At 36.8% G+C, this 21,235-nt stretch overlaps 1 protein-coding gene across 1 annotated transcript; it reads right to left on the reverse strand.

The window, feature by feature from the left end:
- Positions 1 to 277: 277 nt before the first annotated feature.
- On the reverse strand, positions 278 to 1,896 carry LOC143257654 (zinc finger MYM-type protein 1-like). The gene is made up of 3 exons (XM_076516697.1): positions 1,761 to 1,896; positions 1,009 to 1,540; positions 278 to 869 (listed from the first exon to the last, which is right to left on the reverse strand). The coding sequence occupies exons 1-3, from the start codon at positions 1,894 to 1,896 to the stop codon at positions 278 to 280; spliced, it is 1,260 nt and encodes a 419-aa protein (XP_076372812.1).
- Between the last annotated feature and the right edge of the window lie 19,339 nt (positions 1,897 to 21,235).

Here is a 21,235-nt window from a genome sequence, read left to right on the forward strand (position 1 = left end):
TGCTTGCTTGTCCAGAAATGTGAAATGTTTGGGGTTCAATGCAGTTGCACCCATCAGAAGACTGCAGGCATCAGAGGAAAATCTTCTATTCAGCTCGTTGAGCATCCTCTCTATGATGGCATAGAAGGTGTGTCTCCTGGCATCTAGTGTTGGTTCATCTCTTTGGCCAGTACTAGGTGTGATTATGAATTCGTCCAGGTGTCAGATCATTGTCCACCTTGATGCACCGCCTCAGTGCATATTCCCACATTCTTATATATATCCTCAGCATACTCTTTCAAGTCTTTCCATGCTGCTTCAGTTCCATTTCTGAGATATCAGAGATGACAGATTGTACTAGGTCCTCTGCAGAGGCCAGCTGCAGGTTAGGTGACTGGAGGTAGTCTGAAAGCTGTTTTGTCATCAGCAGTAGTTTTTCCATGGCCACTAGACTGGTTACGAACTGCTGATGTAGGAGGATGCACAGGCCCTTTGATTCAGTGGCTCTGTGGACATTGTCCCCATCCACAAGACACTTTAGGGTTGTCACAATGGCAGGAAGGGTTCGTTTCACAGCCAGACAAGCAGCATGTTGGCAGGCCCATCTTGTGTCTGACAGTCGCTTCAACTCTATGTGCTGGTTCACGGGTTCAAGCTCCTTCTGTACCTTCAGAAATTCTTCATGCACAACCGATGTAGAGAAAAATTTGTACAGCTTCTGAATTGTCACAAAGAACTCTGTTGCAGCCTGGACCTTGTGCACACAATCAACTAGCACAAATTTGAACCTGTGTGCATAACAGTGGACATACACAGCCTGAGACATCTCTCCTGAACCTCTCCTGTACACCACTGATGCGCCCTGACATGACTGCAGCTCAATCATAGCACTGGCCAAAGCAGGCATTATGGTCAATACCACATTTAGCCAGAGTCTCCATGATTTTCTTAAACAATAAATCTGCATCCAGACCCTCAGCAGCTGTGAAGTCCAAGAACTCCTCGTGAAGGCTCTGTTGGTGGAGGTACCTTACCACAATGGACAGCTGTTCTTGTTTGTTCACATCCTTTGTTTCATCCACCATCAGAGCAAAATGCTCAGCTTCCATGACCTCTTTACTGATATCCTTCCTGATCATTCCAGCTATGATATCAAGCAGTTCGTTTTGGATATCATGGTGCATGTACTTGGCATTACCAGGACCACTCAGCTTCTTCTTCACGATTTCATCATACCTGGAAATCATGTCAAGAAGTTCCAGGAAATTGCCCTTGTTATCTGACTGACTACCTTCCCTGTGACCTCTCTGGGCTTCATTCTGGCAGACTGTGTAGAGCAGTGCATCTATTACGGCTCTTATGTCATGTCGGTTTTCCTCCACAGTTTCAGCATGGTTTGTATTGAAAGCATGTTGGATCCTAGCACCCTTTGTTTTCTGCAATTTAAACTCTGTCCAAACTTGCATGGCAAACTTGTATCCTGCAGAGTTATCATGGGACTTCAGTGATGTGATCTCCTTCATGGGTGAAGGACCTCTCAGCTTTACTAAAGTGTGTGCGACTGAAAAGACGACATGCAAAGCAGAATGCAGCATCTTGGGTCATAGAGTACTTCAACCACGAGTGCTGATCACGCCAATTCTTTTTGAATGACCTTGACTGGCTGCTGTATTCTGTAGCCAGGTATCTTTTCAAGTCTGGACAGGTAGGACCACTATCTGGAAGCTGGCTCAGGTCCTTGGGTCCTGGTGGTAGTTTTTCACCCTAGGTGTGAGTGATACCCTCTTGCGGCTGGGGTCCTGCAATAGTCGTGTCTGCATTCTCACCATCACGATCACCACTGTCCTCACTTGCACCACATGTGTTTGTAGGACCATCTACTTGCTGCCTCTTCTTGGGTAGCAGGTAGTGTTGCATAATCAACCCTATGTGTAATATGACCAGTTTATGTTTTGGTGGGTGATGCGTGTTGACTCTTGTCTTGTGTGTTGGTGTCCTTGTTTGAAAACGAGTCGCTGATTTTGATTTCCTTTTATTAATCCAAACTGAGTGTGTGTTCCAGTGTGAGGCCGAGTACCTGAGAGAGCGAGAGATGCATAAACAAACATAACTCACTTTTATACAGAGCATGTGAACGTCAAAGTGACCACCCGAGCCAGCTGACTGCTGGTACCACTTCTCACTTCCAAGTTGTGTTAGTTTATATGAAAAGAATGGGAATTTCTCTCCTTATATTGGCATTAGGACTTACAAAAGATATTCATTTTAAACATTGAAATCTAAGGAAAAAGATATAACATACATACTATGGGGTCATTTCATTAATAAGGAACAAATAACAACTAAACATAGTTCAAAATAACGAACAACTGCTCTGCGGCATTGAAATCACCAAATTATATTAATAGCACATAAAATTCCAGAACATATCCGCGAAATACTGTTAGAGAAAGTGTTTATCTTTAACCATATAGCACAAGTACTTAATTATAGGGTAGTGATAATGTAAAATTACAGGGCTAATTAGGGAACACAAACACAGCTTTGATAGGACATGTTGTAAAACTGTGGACAGCTAATGGGAGTGAGCGGGGTGTGTGGCGTGCGGCTGGCATCTGGATCTCGATCGGACTGAGCCGATCGTTAGCCGTAAGTAGTGCGTAGACCATGGTCAGCGGCTCGGTGATCATACGCTTAAGGCGTTCGAGGCGGGTATCGCGCGCTCGAACAAAGCAAACCCGCGGCCTGGATATTGAAAGGCCATAGTAGCACCAAAACAAAATGTCTAAATTGCAGTTGACCTTCACAGAAAGGCTGGTTTTTTTCATAAGTTCACTTTATTCATATAGGCTAAACTGTGATTGTGATATTGTTCTTATTATCATAAGTGTGACAAGCACCTGTTACAATAATGTAACTACTATATTATATTAAATTAGGCATTTCTAAATAGCCCAATGACAATTTCAAAATTAATTCTAAAATTGTTTAGAAATATTATTTGGTCAGTCAACATGTAAGGTTATTATCTAATCATAAGTATAACATTAATTGGATTGTAAGTCACAATTTTAAGTGTATGCCACAATCATCAGTACAATTTTGGATGGCTGATACACAATGCAAAATGATCTCACAGAGGACACAACACCGGCTAAATACTTCATAGTTTTGACCTATATACAATACACTGATACATGCATACTATGTTTTACTTTTCAATAAAAGATAAATGAAATTAATGGGCAAATTAACCTGTGAAACTTTTGGTTTATCAAATAAAATCCTTGATGATCTATCGTAACTTGAAATCAACGTGGTTGTCCAAACTTCGTCAAAGCTCAAGACAGAATGGCATTACACAGGGAGTGGCAATACAGCGCATGAGTTTCAGTGCATTCAGTACGTTGCTATGGGACGCATGACACATATTTCCATCTTGATGAAGACGTTGAGTTATACAGATCTATGTCTCTTTTATATTAATTGTTAAGCAACAACGACGATTGTGTTTTCCATATTTTATGAATATATGTAACTAACAATATTGGAGGGCTGAGGGGGGCTTGGCTCATTTTTGGGAGGCTCAAGTTCCCCTTGGCGCCGCCACTGTTATCAACCACCTTGAAGTTATTCAAATGACCTTGAAACGTAATTCATTATAAAATATGCCATTTGTGCTGCAAAAGTGTGAGAGGTAAAGCAAATGTTATAAATTTGGTAACAAGTTTGTTTGTTTGGAAATTTCGCACAAAGCTACTCGAGGGCTATCTGTGCTAGCCGTCCCTAATTTAGCAGTGTAAGACTAGAGGGAAGGCAGCTAGTCATCACCACCCACCGCCAACTCTTGGGCTACTCTTTACCAACGAATAGTGGGATTGACCGTCATATTATACACCCCCACGGCTGGGAGGGCGAGCATGTTTAGCGCGACGCGGGCGCGAACCCGCGACCCTCGGATTACGAGTCGCACGCTTTACGCGCTAGGCCATGCCGGGCCTTGGTAACAAGATTGATATCACAAGAAAACATGGCTGGATATTTCTTATGGTGTTTCTAATTAAACGACTCCTGATGAAATAGATGTAAGTTTTTGAATTTGTAATGCTAAATCAAAAGTTCGATCCCCCTCAGTGAATACAAAATATATACCAATGTGACTATATAAAAAAGCACATACTGTTTAAATAAAATTTGTTACTCTTCCATTAATATTTCCCCACATTGTTAAATGTAGAAAATATTGTAAAACACTTCCTATTATTCTCAAACACCTTTTACAAGATCAGCTTTTCCTATTTTGTGCTGCCCTCTATATGCGATAGTTTTTTTATAACACATGCCATATTCAAGGTGTTTATGGCGCGGAGTCTCTAAATAAAAGAAAATGTCGAAAATGGTTTCAGAAGTTCAGACCAGGTGACTACAGCTTAAGTGATGTGCCATGTTCAGGTCGTCCTGTTGAGTTTAATGATGACTCGCTGCTCGCTGCTCGCTGCACTTGATGAAGATTGTGCTGTAATAGTTGAAGATCTAGTACAAAAGCTAGTTCAACAGTTCATTGTCATTTGCAACAGCTTGAAAAAGTGTCAAAACTTGGAAAGTGGGTCCCCCATGATTTCACAGAAGCCAAACTTAGAGCAAGAGTGGACATTTGCACTTCTCTGCATTTTGTGAATGTAACTCAACATTTTGGGACAGGTTAGTGACTGGAGATGAAAAATGGATATATTATAAAAATGCTAAGCACAGTCCAAAATGGACTTCCACCCTAGGAAAGTCTTGTTAAACGTTTCATGGGATATTGTTGGTGTGATCAATTTTGAGTTGCTGCCACTCAGTGTAATGATTGCATCAAATTTATATTGCCAACGGTTAGAGTGCTTGAATATTTAACTGAAAGAAAAGAGGCCTGCTTCGATCAATCGTAAAGTTGTTGTGGCACACCAGGATAATGCATGGCCCCATACAGCAAGGATCATATCTGCAAAGATTGAAGAGCTAGACTGGGAAAAACTTTCACATCCTCCTTATTCTCCAGACTTTGCCCTATCTGATTATCATTTATTTCGAAATTTGCGAAACTATTTTGATGGAAAAGAGCTTGGAACACTTAAATATGTCAAAACCACCCTCTCTACATTATTTTCCTCCAGACCCCAAGAATGTTATAGAAATGGCATTCAGAAGCTTGTGAATTGTTAGCAGGAAGAATTAATAATAATGGAACACACATTATTGATTAAATAATATTAAAAGCATTTGAAATACTTTCTCTTTTTTTCTGAACCTAAAATTGGACATTACTTAAGGGACGACCTGATACTTTTGATGGAAAAAACATCATCTGCAAATGTTGAGGAAAGGTCGAGAAATGGGAGTATCCCGAGAAAACCCACTTTCACTGGTAAAGCTCCAATCCATTACCAATGCCAGGTTGATATGAATAAGTATTATAGAAGGAGAGTGATAGGCGATGCTGTTGAATACTTAGCGCAATCGGTATTTTTTTTAGTCTGGAGATGTTTGTCAGTGGTTTATTCGTGTTGATAGGGAATCTCATTGGAGTTGAATTTTTTGTGTCACTGGTTGGTGGGCAAAATATGAGTGTTCATTTGTTAGGTCGTATGGTTGGGTGGAAAAATCAGTGGAGATGTCTGTGAATAAACTGTTAAGTGAGTTTGATGAGAAGGGGGCAGCAATTTGGTCTGTCTTGTAGGGCTGAAAAGGTTGTAGCTCATGTAGATGGATAGTGTGTTTTAGGTTTATTGTAGGTGGAAAGTGGTTGGTCTTGACTGTCTGATGGTAGGAGGGTTTGAGTTGTTTTCTTCCTTCATGGTACAGATATATGTGTTAGCTTGTCTTGCAAGGTGGTAGTTTCTGTCTGAGTCTGTTGTTTTCTTATGGTTGGTTGTTTTGAATGGTTGATCAGATATTATTTGAAAGCAAAAACAAAATTTTTTTAAGGACAAGGCTTTACAATAGGTAATCTCTGTGCTACGCCCACCATGAATATCGAAACATGGTTTTTCATGTTATAACACTTTCAGACATCCCGCTGTGACACTATATCTCAAAGTACTAACAAATACTGATTTATATGTGGGACACAAAACACTTTAGTTTTCTATCTTTTATGGCTTTTATATACAATACAAAACAATGTTATCTCAAATATTCTTTAGCAGTGGTAACATACCAATTCTACTGTTCTTTTTATCTGAAAAACTAAACACAACAGGTTATAATTTTAAAGTTCTCATTACAAATATACACTGCTGGCTAAAATCTTAAGGCCAATGAACATGAAGAAAAAATATGCATTTTGCGTTGTAAGACTCAACCACTTATTAGAGTAGAGCTTCGTAAGATGAAAATAAGAAAAGGGAAAATGAAAAACATTTTAGCATTTAATAGGGAAAATGTGAACACCATGAAATTAGCCTAAATACTAGCTGGTCAAAAGTTTAAGACCATACCAAAAAGAAAGTCCTAAACAGGGTAGGAAATGCCGAACAAGAGGTCTCAGTAGTGAGTTGCACAGTCGTCATTGCGAATAACTGCAAACACTCACTTTGGCACGGTTGAGATATACATTTGCCGAAGTCTGGCTGGAATGTTATTCCAAGTGGTGAAGATGGCTTCACGAAGATCATGCACTGTTTGAAATTGATGTTCATTTCTATATACTTCCCTTGCCATCCACCCCCAAACAGGTTTGCAGCATTGTCCTGCTGAAAGATCCAGTCATTTCCACACAAGCTAAGGCCTTCAGTCAATAAGGATGCTCTCTCCAACATGCCATTGTAGCCAGCTGCTATTTGAAACGCCTGTATAACTTGAATCTCCATTGTCCTATGGAAGGAGAAAGCACCCCAGATCATGATGGAACCTCCTCCACTGTATTATGTAGAAAATGTCTCCGATGGGATATCCTTATAATGCCAGTAACGTTGGAAGCATCTGGACCATCCAGGTTAAATGTTTTCTCATCAGAGAACAAAACCTTCGTCCACTTTGCTATGTCCCATGTTTAATGCTTCTCAACAAAGTTTAACCGAGCTGTTTCGTGGTGTGGAAGGAGGTGTGGCCTTTGAAGACGTTTACGGGTTTTAAAGCTTTTCTCTCGTAGATGCCATCTTATTGTTCTTGAGCTGCATTCCGCCTGGGTAATCTCCGAGTGGTTTCGTGTTTTTTGGTACAGTCGTTCGCCGTGCTTGTTCCAGGTGTTTGTGTTGTTTTTAACCATGTGGTGTATCATATTCGGCTTTATCAGTGAATCGTGGTCGTGTGTTGTGTGATATCCGTGCAGTTTTGCAGTGTTTTCTTGTGTCTGTGTACATGTTATGTAGTTCTGTATGGCTACCCTAGGTGACAATGGCGTCGGCCACATATGCCTGGACTCTGTTGGACGAAGGAGATTTTCAATTCAGAGACCAGCGTGTGCCCGTGGAGCAGGCCGGAATGAACATTAAGTGGGTGACTCTTCGGTTGGCTCCGTATGAATGGTGCCATGACGTTTTGTTAAGGACATGTTGGGGATGTCTCGTTTCATGTGTCTGACCATTGGGCACTTCTCACCACTTTCTGGGATTTTGTCCCCATTTTTCAGGGCCTCGGTGTGTGGAGGCTCAACGTCTCCCTCCTTGCTGAGGATGTGGTTGGAGCCGATATGCTTGCCCTTGTTCGAGAGCAGTTCATTCCAGGTGTTTGTGTTGTTTTTAACCATGTGCTGTATCGTATTCAGCTTTATCAGTGAATCGTGGTCGTGTGTTGTGTAATATCCGTGCAGTTTTGCAATGTTTTCGTGTGTCTGGCATGTGGCTTTTGTGGTCCCGCTGCCTGGCCTTGCAGGGCAATCAGGATACCTTGGCTGCCTTGCTTTGTGCCAGACTGACGGTTTGCTGGGTTTTCTCGAACACTGAGACACTCCATCGGGACATCGATTTGGATTATTCCAAACTGTTCTGTGTGGCAAGCATCTCTAGTCTGATCAAGTTGCTCGATCCCAGAACTGCCACCAGAGTTCTGCTGTGCAAGGTATGGGAGATGACTAAAACCAGACATCTCCAGTCTGGTGTTGGAGAATGGTCAATCGTCATCTGACATTCTGGACATCGCTGTTTGTTTTCGGCTTTGCCCATAGACAAGGGGTTGTGGGACAACATTACTCGGTTTTTGCCCTCCCTCAATCTTTCCTTTCATGACCAGCTGATGAAACCAGTCTCCTTGGGTGAGAGTTGGTTGGCCATTCGGTCCATGCCGCTTGGTAAGTGTCCTGGGCTGCCGGTGGAATTTTACAGCCACGTGTGGCACGTCGTCGGACCCGCCTTCGTCCAACTTTTTAACAACTGTCTGGCTGAGGGGTCTCTGCCACCAGGGTGCTGGATGGGCTAATTAAACTTATCTGTAAGGATCCCAGCCAGTCTGAAGATCTTTCCTCTTGGCGACCCATTTCTCTCCTGAACGTGGATGCAAAGATTACTTCTAAGGTCCTGTGTGCCCGTTTGGGTGCGGTTATGCCTTCCTTGGTTCACAGCACTCAGAAGTATCCAATGAAATCTGTGCTTCTCAGAGACCTGTTCCACTACATCATGGATCGGGATATCCCTGCTGTCTTTGTGTCCCTCGATCAGAACAAGGCTTTTGATCGAGTTCACCATGGCTTTCTGTAGTTCATTCTGGGGAGGTGTGGTCTTCCTCCAGTTTTTGTCCAATACGTGCAAGTCTTGTACGCGACTGTTTCGAGTAGGCTCTTGATTAACGGGTATCTGACGTCTTCCTTTCCCATCTTACAGGTATTTCGTCAGGGCTGCTCGTTGTCCCCTTCGTTTTAAGCCTTTTTGTGACTTTAGGCTATATTTATAATATACCAAGTTCACAGTTAAGTATAAAAAATAAAGTTGCAGTCATAGTCCATGTTACTGCAGTAAATATCACAATGCCACTGTCTTGACGCCCACTGCTATTTCGTGTTGTTTTATAAAGGCATCAACTCCCAAACTTGGGGATCAAATAGCAGTTTTTGTTGGACATTTCTAGTCAGATAAGATTAATACACATACGCAAATGAAGCCATGATATATTGTCTCAACTGAATTGTGGGTTAATATAAATATAATAAAAATATTTTGATATAAGTTTAATAGCATCAAGTATTTTTATCCAAATTTTTATCTTGTATATTTATGTTAACATAGAAAATAAGTAATTCAGTGAAATAACATCCATATCTTGCTTAGTTATTAGATTTCGTATGAAGATTTTACCGACCATCATGTGTTTACATTTTTGATAAGAATAAAAATAAGACCTTGGAACAGTGTCAGCTAATGGCAGAATATATTCAGGTTCTTCTATATCGCTTAGAGAAAATTACATATTTGGCTTACCTCGTGTACATCATCAATATTTATTTGCTGATATTCATGGATTCATACAATATTACTTGAAAATGAAATCCATGCGACGACTTTATGAGGTAGCAAAGGCATTCTTTACTTTTTCTGTGAAAAGCCCTTCATTTCTGTGAATATTTGATTTTAAATCGATATCATTGTTAAGGTGGTCATTCACCATGGTATTCTGCAAAAATGTTTTAATTCTCTTTAACGTCGAAAACCTCTGTATGAGGTTTGGTTTTCCAAACATTAATACACACACACATTTATATTGCACTAATATCATTAGGCGAGTTCTTTGAGATTATTTGACAAACTTAATACAAAGCTAATCATAAATTAGTTTTAGTTCTTCCATGCCGTTTGCTACAGAGAATATTACATGTACACAGTTGTAGGCGTGATTTCACAAATAACGTTTTCATTTCAGCGGAATTTATATGTTAGTCGAACAATTAACTTCACATACTACAAACATTGAATATACGCGATTACCCAGTGTATAACTTCTGTGAATTCTAATGCACTTCCACTCAAATGAATTAATTGTTTAAATATATCTGTATTGGTGATATTTAGATTTTGGTATTATTTGTTGAATCTTAACCCTATGTGCTCTCTAGCTTACATCTAAATTAAAACATTGAATACATAGCTTAAGACTCTGTATGTACGTATATATTTGTATCGATTGTTTGTTTTTATAATTTTGCGCATAGCTATATGAGGGCTATCTGTGCTAGCCGCCCCTAATTTAACAGTGTAAAACTAGAGTGAAGGCAGCTAGTCATCAACATTCACTGCCAACGTTTACTTTACCCTTTTTTCAACGAATAGTGGGATTGGCCATAACATACAACACACCTACAGCTGAAATGGCAAGCACATTTCGTTTGACGAGGATTCGAGCACCCTAAAACCCTATCCATATGTATGGAATTACCTTTTAATCTCTCGTTTTTCCTCATTATTCTCTGAGAAAATCAAAGTGTGAGTTATTGTATTCGTTCATTGAATATTGCTTTACATTTCTTCTGCCGGACGAAATGCCTGTTTGAATTTATCAGATAACATTCAATGTAAGACCGAGAAAAATTAATAAAATTATCAGTAATTAATACTTTGTTATATAACAGTAATAAGCATTTTAATCATATTTGTTCAATATTTTAAAATTAAATATCAGTTTAAAATTGTATTTGTCTATCGAACATTTTGTCATCATTAAAATGTTTTGAGTTTTTTGTGTTATTAATTTGGCAGAACTGGCAATTTATATGGCAATCTTACGTTTCGTTTTGTGTTTGGATTGCAAATGGATATATATGAGAATTGTAGGCCTTCGATTGACGATATAAAATAAAACGTTTACGTATTAGTATATACTGAAGAAGTTTATCTAATTTCCTAAATCATCCATAAGCTGAATGTTTAACTGAATAAAGGTTGTTTTTTTTACGATCCATATTACTGTACTGTATAATAACTAAAAAACAGACAAAATAAGACAACTATGCAATTTTGTACTTTTACAGATGAAAAAATCACAAACATATATTAATTGTATACAATAATTAACTAAAGATTTAATACAAAAAAATAACATTTTAGGTAATTGTACATAGAAACGATTTCTTCAAATTAATGGCAGTCACTTCAAACTGTAGTATGTCGAAATTCACTTCCAGTTAGTAAATTTAAAAAAATTCCAAGTTACGCTAATGTTCGGCTACAAAACATTTCACTGCCAAAATGTCGTCTGCACTAAAACTTGTCGATGCTTTCAAAAGTAACATATCTTACACAATGTTACAAAAAGTCGAGAATAATTCTTAAACTTACAAAAATCGACAATTAATGTCTAGGTTCATAAATTCTTTAGAGTCGATACAGCAATCTGTCTCAAATGGTCTTAAAACTCAAATCAACCTAAACTTCAAAAACTTTTTTCTAACGAAAACTTGACTTTTTTTTATATATATATAAAACCGCAAAAACCCTCAAGAAAGAACGCCCATAATACATCGCGTGCCAAGAATCGTTAGGTGTACGCCTTTTATATAGCAATACACCAAAAGCGCCACCCAAGTAAATGTTACAAAATTACGGCATGATAATATATCATTACGGCAAATTCAGATATGATTGATAAACTGGATAATGTTAGATATTCGAAAAATAATAATAAACAAGATAATTTTTCTGAGAGAATTTTAATGATAAAACACTTGTATTATCATAAAGTTTAAGAAGTATTCTAAGACATAAAATTGTTGTAAATTATGCATAACCCATCTTCTAGAAAGAGATTCCATTGTAATAGTAACAGATATAACTCGTCTTTTAATGAGAATAACTACTTTAACCTAGATTTAGTAGGGACAAGCTTCCACAAGTCTTTCATTGCTAAATTTGGGACAGGTAGTTCAGATCCTTCACATGCAGGTTTGCTCGAAATTCAAAACAAACCCAGCAAAGGACGTCTAGTTGATATATAATTTACTTTTTAATAAATCATATGATTTTTAAATGACGTACATGCTTGCTAAAAAAAATGAAGTAAGTTTAATTTATGTTTGTATTCTTGTATGTGAATGGAGTGTGGACCATCTGTAATGTATAATAAGAAGGATGAAGTTAGACTTAAAGGATCTATAAAAATATATCACAGGCCTTTGGCTAGATCTATTTATTGAATTGACATTCAAACTTTCCACCCCTTTTTCTTTGTTAATAGTGAACAGTGTTTGATAAAACTATATAGTAAGTAAAGTCATTTTAATATTCTAACACATAAATCAACAAAGAAGACATGGACGTTCTCGATATAAGAAAAAAAGACTCATTAAATATTTTTCATTGTTGACTTGCAAATGAGAATGGCTAACAAAAATTATGAGTATTAGAAATTGGCCTTATATTTCAGATTTTAAAAAGTTTTAAGTAGAAATTAAATCGCGATTTTTACAAACGTCTGGAGGCTCTCGGGACATTTTAATTATGGGTATGTACATAAAATAGTTACTTTGCTGTCAAGCATCCAGTGTTTTAACAAAATGTATATGGTGTGTTTTATACGTACTATTTGTAGTGCATTATTGTTACAGTCGAGTTTAATGTAATGACTCGTTGAATCAACATTAACTGTAAGTCAGCCGAATCTGCAAGTCTTTAAACATACTTCATGGGCAACTGCTAGTATCTAAGCTTAGTTCCTTGTTTGTTCTTCTGAAAAAATGGAAGAAAGATACCAATCAACAGAACTACGAGGCCTTAACCAGGGATGTCATTTCGGGTTGCCTACAGGGTGCTATCCTTAAAGTCGTGGAACAAATACCAATTGTTGTTGAACATTTCTAGTCATGCAAGATTGACACATATACTTAAATAAAGCCATAAAGTCTCCAACTGAATTGGGGGTCTTTAAGTGCTTTCACTTTGTCAGCCATAAGTCTGCGAACTTATAATGCTAAAAATAGCGTATTGATATCCATTATGCTACTTGTTGCTTAAATTCAAATGACAACAAAATATCTCTGCAATCCTTTTGCGAAATGACGTTCCTACCAAAACTCTGGTTACTAAAATGGTAGACAACAAGTTCAAAAGGCTAGAGTAACTATGCTGTTTGTTACTGCTGCTGTTCTCTTGATTACGGTTTAGGTTTTATAGATCAGGAAGGTCAAGTTTAAATTATTACCCCTCCTCTAGGGTAGATGGTAGTTTTTCAGATGAATATGACTTTGAATATCACATCAGGGTCAGAGTATTATGGACATGTCTTCGTCTCTCAGCGTCGGTATTTGGTCGTTGAAAACCTGGGAGGGTCGGGTGCTTTTCCTTCTTCCTGTACATGGCCTGACACTGGCAAGCAGTTGAGGCACTCGACTCGTAATCTGAGGGTCGTAGTTTCGAATCTACATCACACCAAACATGCTCGCCTTTTAAACCTTGAGGTCCTTATAATGTGATGGTTAATCCCACTATTCGTTGGTAAAAGTTGGCGGTGGATGGTGATGAGTAGCTGCCTTCCCTCTGCTAAATTAGGGACGGCTGGTGCAAATAGCCTTTCTGCAGCTTTGTGCGAAATTCAGAACAAACCAAACCCTCCTGTACATGTCGTAGATTCCTGAATAATGTTTTAATAATAAGTATAAGACGATCAGAACTAACTTTGTGCACTCACTCTGACCTCTTTCAAGACCATGTCCATGTCGGTAATTATGGTAACAAACACTTTGTTTGTATAAAGTTCTATGCTTCGCTAATAATTCCAATGGTATTATTGCATTCACACATATTTTAAGTTAAGATGAGAACATTTAAATTATGTATTTTTTTGTAGTTTTTATTTGTACTAGTTTTGGTGCAACATTTATCGATGCTGGAGTTGGATCACCTGTTAAAAGTCGTATATATTTTATATATTTTTTACTATATTGGCAGCAGTTGCTTCACTGTTTTTACCAGCTAACCTCCAACATAGTTTGGACATTGCCATATTTTGATGTAGTTGAAATTATTTATTTATGTTAGTTTTGAATCATATGTAAGGCCAGAGAATTTAGCATATATAGCAGTATATGGAAGTGCTCCGTTCTCATATAGTTTTGATAGATTATAGTGTTTTTTTTTACGTTAATTTTGTAAAGACCACTATTTTAATTTTATTGCTGTATTTTGGAAATATTCAGTTATTCTGGTTTGTTTGGACTGTATAGATGGGATGAGGCACTTTTCAAGACTTCTACATCGTCAGCAAACTGTGAAAAGTCTTCGTGATTTGGATGTTTGAAAGACATGTTGTTAAGTTACATGAAGAATGGAATAGGGTTAACTATCTGTTCCTGCCTCCAGAGTAAATAAGTCTGAGAAGGTTTTATGAATATTTATTCTACATTTTCTGTTTTCCAAAATGTTTAAGAGACAGAATAATACTGCACGGTTCTTCCATTTCTGACATGTGGAACCTGAAATCGTTGTGCTATACAGTGTCAAATGGTGTGTTGATCTTATGTTTCGTTCATGATGCGTTTTGTATTTAAGGTATTCTGCTTTAATTAAGTTTGTATTTACTATGGCGTTGTTGTAATGTCTACTGTCTTTAGTGCGTTAGCAGTTGTCACTTTCTTTTTGTCGGGATTTAGGTCTTTAGAGACCAGTAAAGGTCAGGTTCATTTACTTATTTCTCCTTCCTCTACCGTGTAATACAGTTGTTGCAGAATGTGTGTAGATACAACATGAGGGGCAGAGGAAACCGCACTTACTTCGATCCCTTTTAAGGCAAAGACCATGTTGGTATTGGCAGTTACATTCATGTGTTGTATGCACCTTCACTAATGTTCGATAGTACATAGTCCTGTACTTCACGATCAGTGAAGGATATAATCCATATTTCACCAGTTCTAATCTAATTTAAGAGCATTTTACATATAAAATTATTTTGAATGTTTTCAACTTCGGTTAAAACTAGGTTGTTTAGACTAGCATTTGGTGGCATGATTAACTCTTTTTTGCTAAAATATGTGTTAAATGGCGAAAGGTGTATAGGTCTATTTCCATCATGTATGTAGTAGCGGCCAAGTTAACAGTAGGTCATTTTTGTGCATATTTTTCATATAAAGTAATTTGGAGAATTATGCAAGAATCTCTTGACGATAGTTAAATGTTTGAGTAATTGTGCATGAATTTGGATGATGTGCTGCATCGTACTTTGTAGGATGCTGTTAAGTAATCAATTCTTTATTGTTTGTAATTTATTTATCTCTTTCTGTGGTATGTTTATCCAGCCAGACATGCCTGTTCTATGATTGGGCGTTTCTTTGTTTTGATAATATCATCAAGTGTGGTTCCATAGTTTTGCCTGTTAGACTTCTTGCATAACTTAGTCATTTCCAAACTTAAGTATATTGTCGATATGGTTAATCCACGTTAATTTAGAACTGTAGGCTAGGTCTAAACATTTTACAGAAGATATGGTCTGGAGAAGTGTTTCATACATATAATATTTTGGTGGGTTAGTTTTGTGTCTTGTTTGTTTTGAAAATACTAGTGTTTGATTTTTTGTAGGTATTTATTTGATATTTTTGACAGTATTCTACTGTATTTTTAGTGGCTCTAGAATTTTGGCTGCTATAGATGAGGTGAGGGCATTTTTTCAGACTGCAACATTCTCCATGAATTGTAATGAAAGTACTAAATGTGGGTCTTTCAGGGACATATTTCTTACACACATGATGAATAGCTCAAGGCTAACAACCCCTCCTTGTGAGGTATATACCTCTAGAGTAAAGAACTTAGATTATGTTCCTCTAACATATATCTTACGTTTTCCAAAAAGTTGGATAGCCAGCGAATAATTCTAGGTGGTAGGCCTATCTCAGTGAAGCGGAACCTAAGACCACAGTGCCAGACAGTGTCGAATGCTTTGTCGACACCGAGAAAATATCGACAGTGCATTCATTTCTATTGTAATTGTCAGTAATTGTTTCTGTTAATCTGACCAGGTGTTCAACTTCAACTTTTTATATCACGTCTCGTATCTAACAACTTCATATGGCTCACATTTTGCCGGTATGCAATGTTAAAATATGACTTCCCTTTGTGGTTCATAACAGATAAAGGAAAGATAATCAGTCAACATCATCCACTAACAACTCTTGGGCTACTCTTTACCATAGAAAAGTAGGGTTCGCTGTCATTTTTAACGACCTTATGGTCGAAAAAGCAAGTATGTTCGATGACAAGATATGAATCAATGATCCATAGATTAGGAGTATCTGCCCCAATAAAAATACCAAAATTCAGTTGTATGTTTAGTGAAAAACTGCTATTTGTTCTCCGTTCACCTCGAGGAATCGATCCACAGATTTTAGCTTTGTTAAGTCCATTCATGAATTTACCTCTAACCCACCAGTTATCTTTAAATAGGGAATTAATAATAATCACATACCCAAATAACAAAGTATCAAGTCAGTATCAGTTAGAATAGTGATATATTTATATGTAACTCAAAATATGTTCTGAATAGCACCACTGATTCGTACTTATTAGTATACATTAATTTATACGTGGTTACAAGTAGCGGAAATATTGAGTAAAAATGGACTTCATACGACTGACAAAAATGTAATTTTGATTTTTCATTTTGTGTTTTTCTTACAGCAAAGCCACATGGGGCTATCTGCTGAGCCCACCGAGGGGAATCGAACCCCTGATTTTAGCGTTATAAATCTGTAGACTTACCGCTGTACTAGAAAGGGGCCTATTTTTCATTTTAATATTTTACTTTTGTTGTCATTTTCTTTTAATTAATTCACTTTTCTTTCTTTACCTGAAACTACAAAGTTTTCTTTATCCATTTGAAAGTAATAAAAACATTTCCTGAATGTAAAATAAAATATGCAAAGCAATGCTAAAAAACAATGCAATAGAAGTAAAGGGACGATACAGTTATACATAGATCATCTCTAGAAGACTTTCAATATTAAAATATAATGTTTCACGTGTATTTGAGCTATTGTGTTTATTCGTTGAATATCAAATACAGTTTGATTTCTTCTTTAATTTATAGTATGAGAATGAGAAAAAAAATCTCAAACTTATTTTCATTACGTTATATTAATAAGCATTTTAAGGATATTTATTGAGAATTTTAGAATTAAATATTAAAATTTAATTTGTGTTTCTTAACTCTTGTCATCATTAAAATGTTTTGCCAGGTTCTTTTTTGTTGTTAATTTGGCAAAACTGGCGATTCATGTGAATATCGTGCCTTTGGCAAAGCGGTATGTCTGCGGACTTACACCGCTAGAAACTAAGTTTTGATACTTGTGATGGGTAATTCAGAGCACAGATAGCCCATTGTGTAGCTTTGTGGTCAACTTAGAAAGACAACCAACCAAAAAAATATTGTATTTCTTTTTGTACCTATAGTTTAGAAGAATAGGTGTCAAAACTGATGTGTGCTATTGATGCTATAATAAAAATTATTGTTTTGAAAATTTTTTTTTTTTTTTTTTCAGAATTTGAACAAAGTAAACAACAAAAGTATATATGTAAAAACGGCTGGTATGGGCTGAGAATTTTTTTTTATGTAGAGGAGTGAACAACGTTTCGACCTTCTTCTGTCATCATAAGGTTCACAAAGAAAGAAAGAGGTAACTGACCAATAGCTAACCACATGTTTGAAGGGGATTGTATACTTGATTGTACGAATGTAGAGGGTATGCTTAGATGTTTGATTATATTTATTAATATAGGTATAAAGGTGTTCCTTTGTATTGGTTTATTTTTGGCTTGAGTTGTTGTATGAGTAAGGCTTCTTTAATTTTGCGTTTGCTTATGTTTGCTTCTTTATTTAGTATTTATGTGTTTTTTATGATTATGTTGTGTTTATTTGATTTGCAGTGTTTGAAAACATGTGAATGTGACTTTTTTAAATCTGGTTTCCATTTTTCTACTTGTTTCTCCAACATAGAAGTCGTAGCAGTTATCACATTGTATTTTATAAGTAATGTTGGTGTGATGTTGTTTTTACACAGTATAGACCTCATTTTTTGTGACTGGTTTTTGAATAAATTTGATATTAACTGGAATGTCATATTTTGTTATTAGTTTTTGCCAAATGTTGGTTATTTGTCTGCTGATGTCGGGAATATATGGTATACAGCAGTATATGGTTTCTTGATTTTTTAATTCATGGGATATGTTTACTTTTGTTAGTTGGTTTTGCTTTTTTGTCTAGGTGTATGCGTATAATGTTTTCTACGGTTTGTGGAGGAAACTTATTGATGTTGATGAAGTATCTTATTTTATCTAATTCGTCGTTAATTTTATCTGGTGAGCATAGTTTTATGGCTGTGTTTATTTGGTTTCTTAGTATGTTGAGTTTTTGTTTTGTTTCATGTGCTGAGTCCCAAGGAATGTATAGTCCAGTGTGGGTGAGTTCCTGTGGAATTCTGTTTTAAATTGTGTATCAGTTCTTGTAATTTTGAGGTTAAGAAATGTTATTTGCTTTCATTATGTTCACATGTGAAGTTAATGTTGAGATGTTTTGGGTTAATGTGATTGAAAAAAAAAAAAAGCGTGTGTCTGTAGATGTGAATCCCGCAATCATGTTGTCTACATATCTGTACCAGAAGAAGGTCGACACGTTGTTCGCTCCTCTACATAAAAAAAAAAAATCTCAACCCATGCCAGCCGTTTTTACATATATATTTTTCTTTACAATTGAGTTTTTCGTCATTACGGATTAAACAACAAAAAGCATTTGAAGGTGTTTATTCAATTTGCTATAAGATCTGTAAGCTGGTAGTTTTATTGAATAAATTTCTGTACAGCACATTAAAATATTATTGAGGAAATGCAGCTAATATTACCACAAGAAATACTATAACAAAGAGATTTTGCTGCAATATTAACAAATTTAACTTGTTTTTGAACTATTTTATCTTCATTTTTTTAGTGACAGGTTTCCAATATGTTTATAATACAGGGTGTTCGGAAAGTATCTGTGCAGTTTTGTAATCATATACATATGTAAGTGCACAGTGACTTTTCAAACACCCTCTAGTAGTTCCTTATTTTGATCTGTATCAGACTTTAAAGTAATTCTAGATGCACCTCTGAGAGTGACATGATGTTTGGCGTTCGAATGTGAACGGAATACACCCTTGTGCAAATTAATTGAAACAAGATGGAAAATTACGATTTTTTCAAATTTTTTCGTTTTATTTCTGAGAATCCAAAATTTACTCACAAATTAATACATGATATGACCACCTTTATTTTTCAGAAGATCATTAATACGCTTTGGCATCGAGTCCACGAGTTGACTGCAATCTTTACTAATTTTGGATTACGGTACCACACCTCAATTATGGCCTCAATTAACTTATCTTTCGTCATACAGTCTTTTCCCCGAAGTCTTTCTTTACAAATCGCCCAAAGATTTTCAATAGGATTTAAGTCCGGAGAGTTTCCAGGCCAGTCCAGCACCTTTATTTGCGTTGTAGTCATAAAATTCTTCACAAGTTTTGATGTGTGGCACAGAGCCAGATCTTGCTGAAAAATGCCAGATCTATCTGGAAATCTCTTTTTCAATTCTGGAACGACTCTTCTTTGCAAAACTTCGATATACTGTTGTCCACGCATCATACCTTCTACGATATGTAAGCCTCCGACGCCATAATAGCTGAAATAGCCCCAAAACATCTTCAAGGGATGTTTTACGAACTGATTGATGTGAGATTTTCGAAGTTTCTCACCTGGAGATCTGTGAACATGCAGACTTCTTTGACCCTGTATGAAGAAATGACTCTCGTCACTGAATAACACCTTCCTCCATTGTTCTTGCGTCCAGTTCTTGTATTTCAGACCCAATTGATACCGTTTTTCTTCATTGACTTGGTAAGAAGTTGTTTTTTGACTGGTCTCCTTGCCCTTCTAACACAATTTCGAATGACGTAATAATCCCCAAAATTTCGTCATATATCCCAAAAATAGATTGACTCTACTGCAAAACACAGCTAATGACGCCGTCTGTGTGAAAAAATGACTGTTAAAGGAAATCAGCGGGTCCAGCGAGCCTACACTGGCCGCCATGCTTAAAATATTGTAAAATGACCATTTGTGTCAATTAATTTGCACAAGGGTGTATGTCATTTCTAGAAGCCTTTACTTGTCGATGTGTTCGCCTTTTGCTTTTCGTGTCAACAGTTCTATACCTATTTTTTTGTAACTTTGTCATGCACCCTTAGGGCTTTTTGACTAGCGAAAACCGGATATGCTCCCCACATAATTTCTGGAGCCTCTTATCTCTACTCTGAGAACTGAATAGACACATTGTTCAGTATAGTAATGATCAGGAAAAGTACTGAGCTTCGATTAATGTGGATGTTTTAAATTTGGGGCCATTTTTAAAGTGAGGATTGAAACAGTCTTGACTGTTCACTATTTTAAATACTCCGTTGGGGGGGGGATCCACATGGTCCGTCATATTAATAAACTTTTACAATACTCATTGGAAAAAAACAAACAAAATGTATTAGGTTTTATCACTAATTTTCCTTATTACAAGAGGGAAACTGTGGCAGTAATTTTAAAATTATGTACAGTATTAATGATACATTTTTAACCCTATAATCGCCAATACCATGGACCCACAAGCAAAGTTATGTACAAACAGTTTAAAATAATGGGCTTGAAAGCCCAATCAATAATTGTAGAGTCAGACAACCTTTTTATTAAAATTGGTTGGTTAGACTCGCCCAATTTAGTAAGTCCTGGCTATGAGGTAAATTATTCATTGTTAAACATTAACAACAAAGAGACTGTATATGAAATACTGTTTAGTAGGTGCGAAATTAGGTTAAAACCAAACATAATCAAGGATGATATCATTTTTATTTATTTAATTCTTCTAAATGTGTACTACACATAAACATTTATAAACTGAAAAGGTTTAGACTTATAGATAAAAAAACTATTTTATACAGAAATTTAACTGGAATTTAGGGTTTTTCTCATTTGTTTTTGAATTTCACGCAAAGCTACATGAGGGCTATTTGCGCTAGCCGTCCCTAATTTATCAGTGTAAGATTAGAGGGATTGCAGCTAATCATCATCACCCACTGCCAACTACTCTTTTACCAACGAATAGTGGGATTGACTGTAACATTATAACGTCCCCACGGCTGAAAGGACAAGCATGTTTGGTGTGACGGGGATTCGACCTCGCGACCCTCGGATTAACCACCTGGCCATGCTAGGCTCATTTGTAATGAAATGTATATTTATAAAAGCAGTAACCTGCAACATGTAGTTTGTACAGGTAATTTAAATGTTGTGCATTT

The sequence above is a fragment of the Tachypleus tridentatus genome, chromosome 7 (genome assembly GCF_004210375.1).
Source record: "Tachypleus tridentatus isolate NWPU-2018 chromosome 7, ASM421037v1, whole genome shotgun sequence".
Classification (NCBI taxonomy): Eukaryota; Metazoa; Arthropoda; class Merostomata; order Xiphosura; family Limulidae; genus Tachypleus; species Tachypleus tridentatus.

Excerpts from the sequence above, each read along its gene's own strand:
- LOC143257654 (XM_076516697.1), bottom strand. The coding sequence starts at position 1,896 with ATGCAACACTACCTGCTACCCAAGAAGAGGCAGCAAGTAGATGGTCCT. Across the intron at positions 1,541-1,760 it reads AGGACCCCAGCCGCAAGAGG|TCGCACACACTTTAGTAAAG; the intron begins GTATCACTCACA and ends TCGTCTTTTCAG. Across the intron at positions 870-1,008 it reads CAGCTGTCCATTGTGGTAAG|TGCTATGATTGAGCTGCAGT; the intron begins GTACCTCCACCA and ends TGCTTTGGCCAG.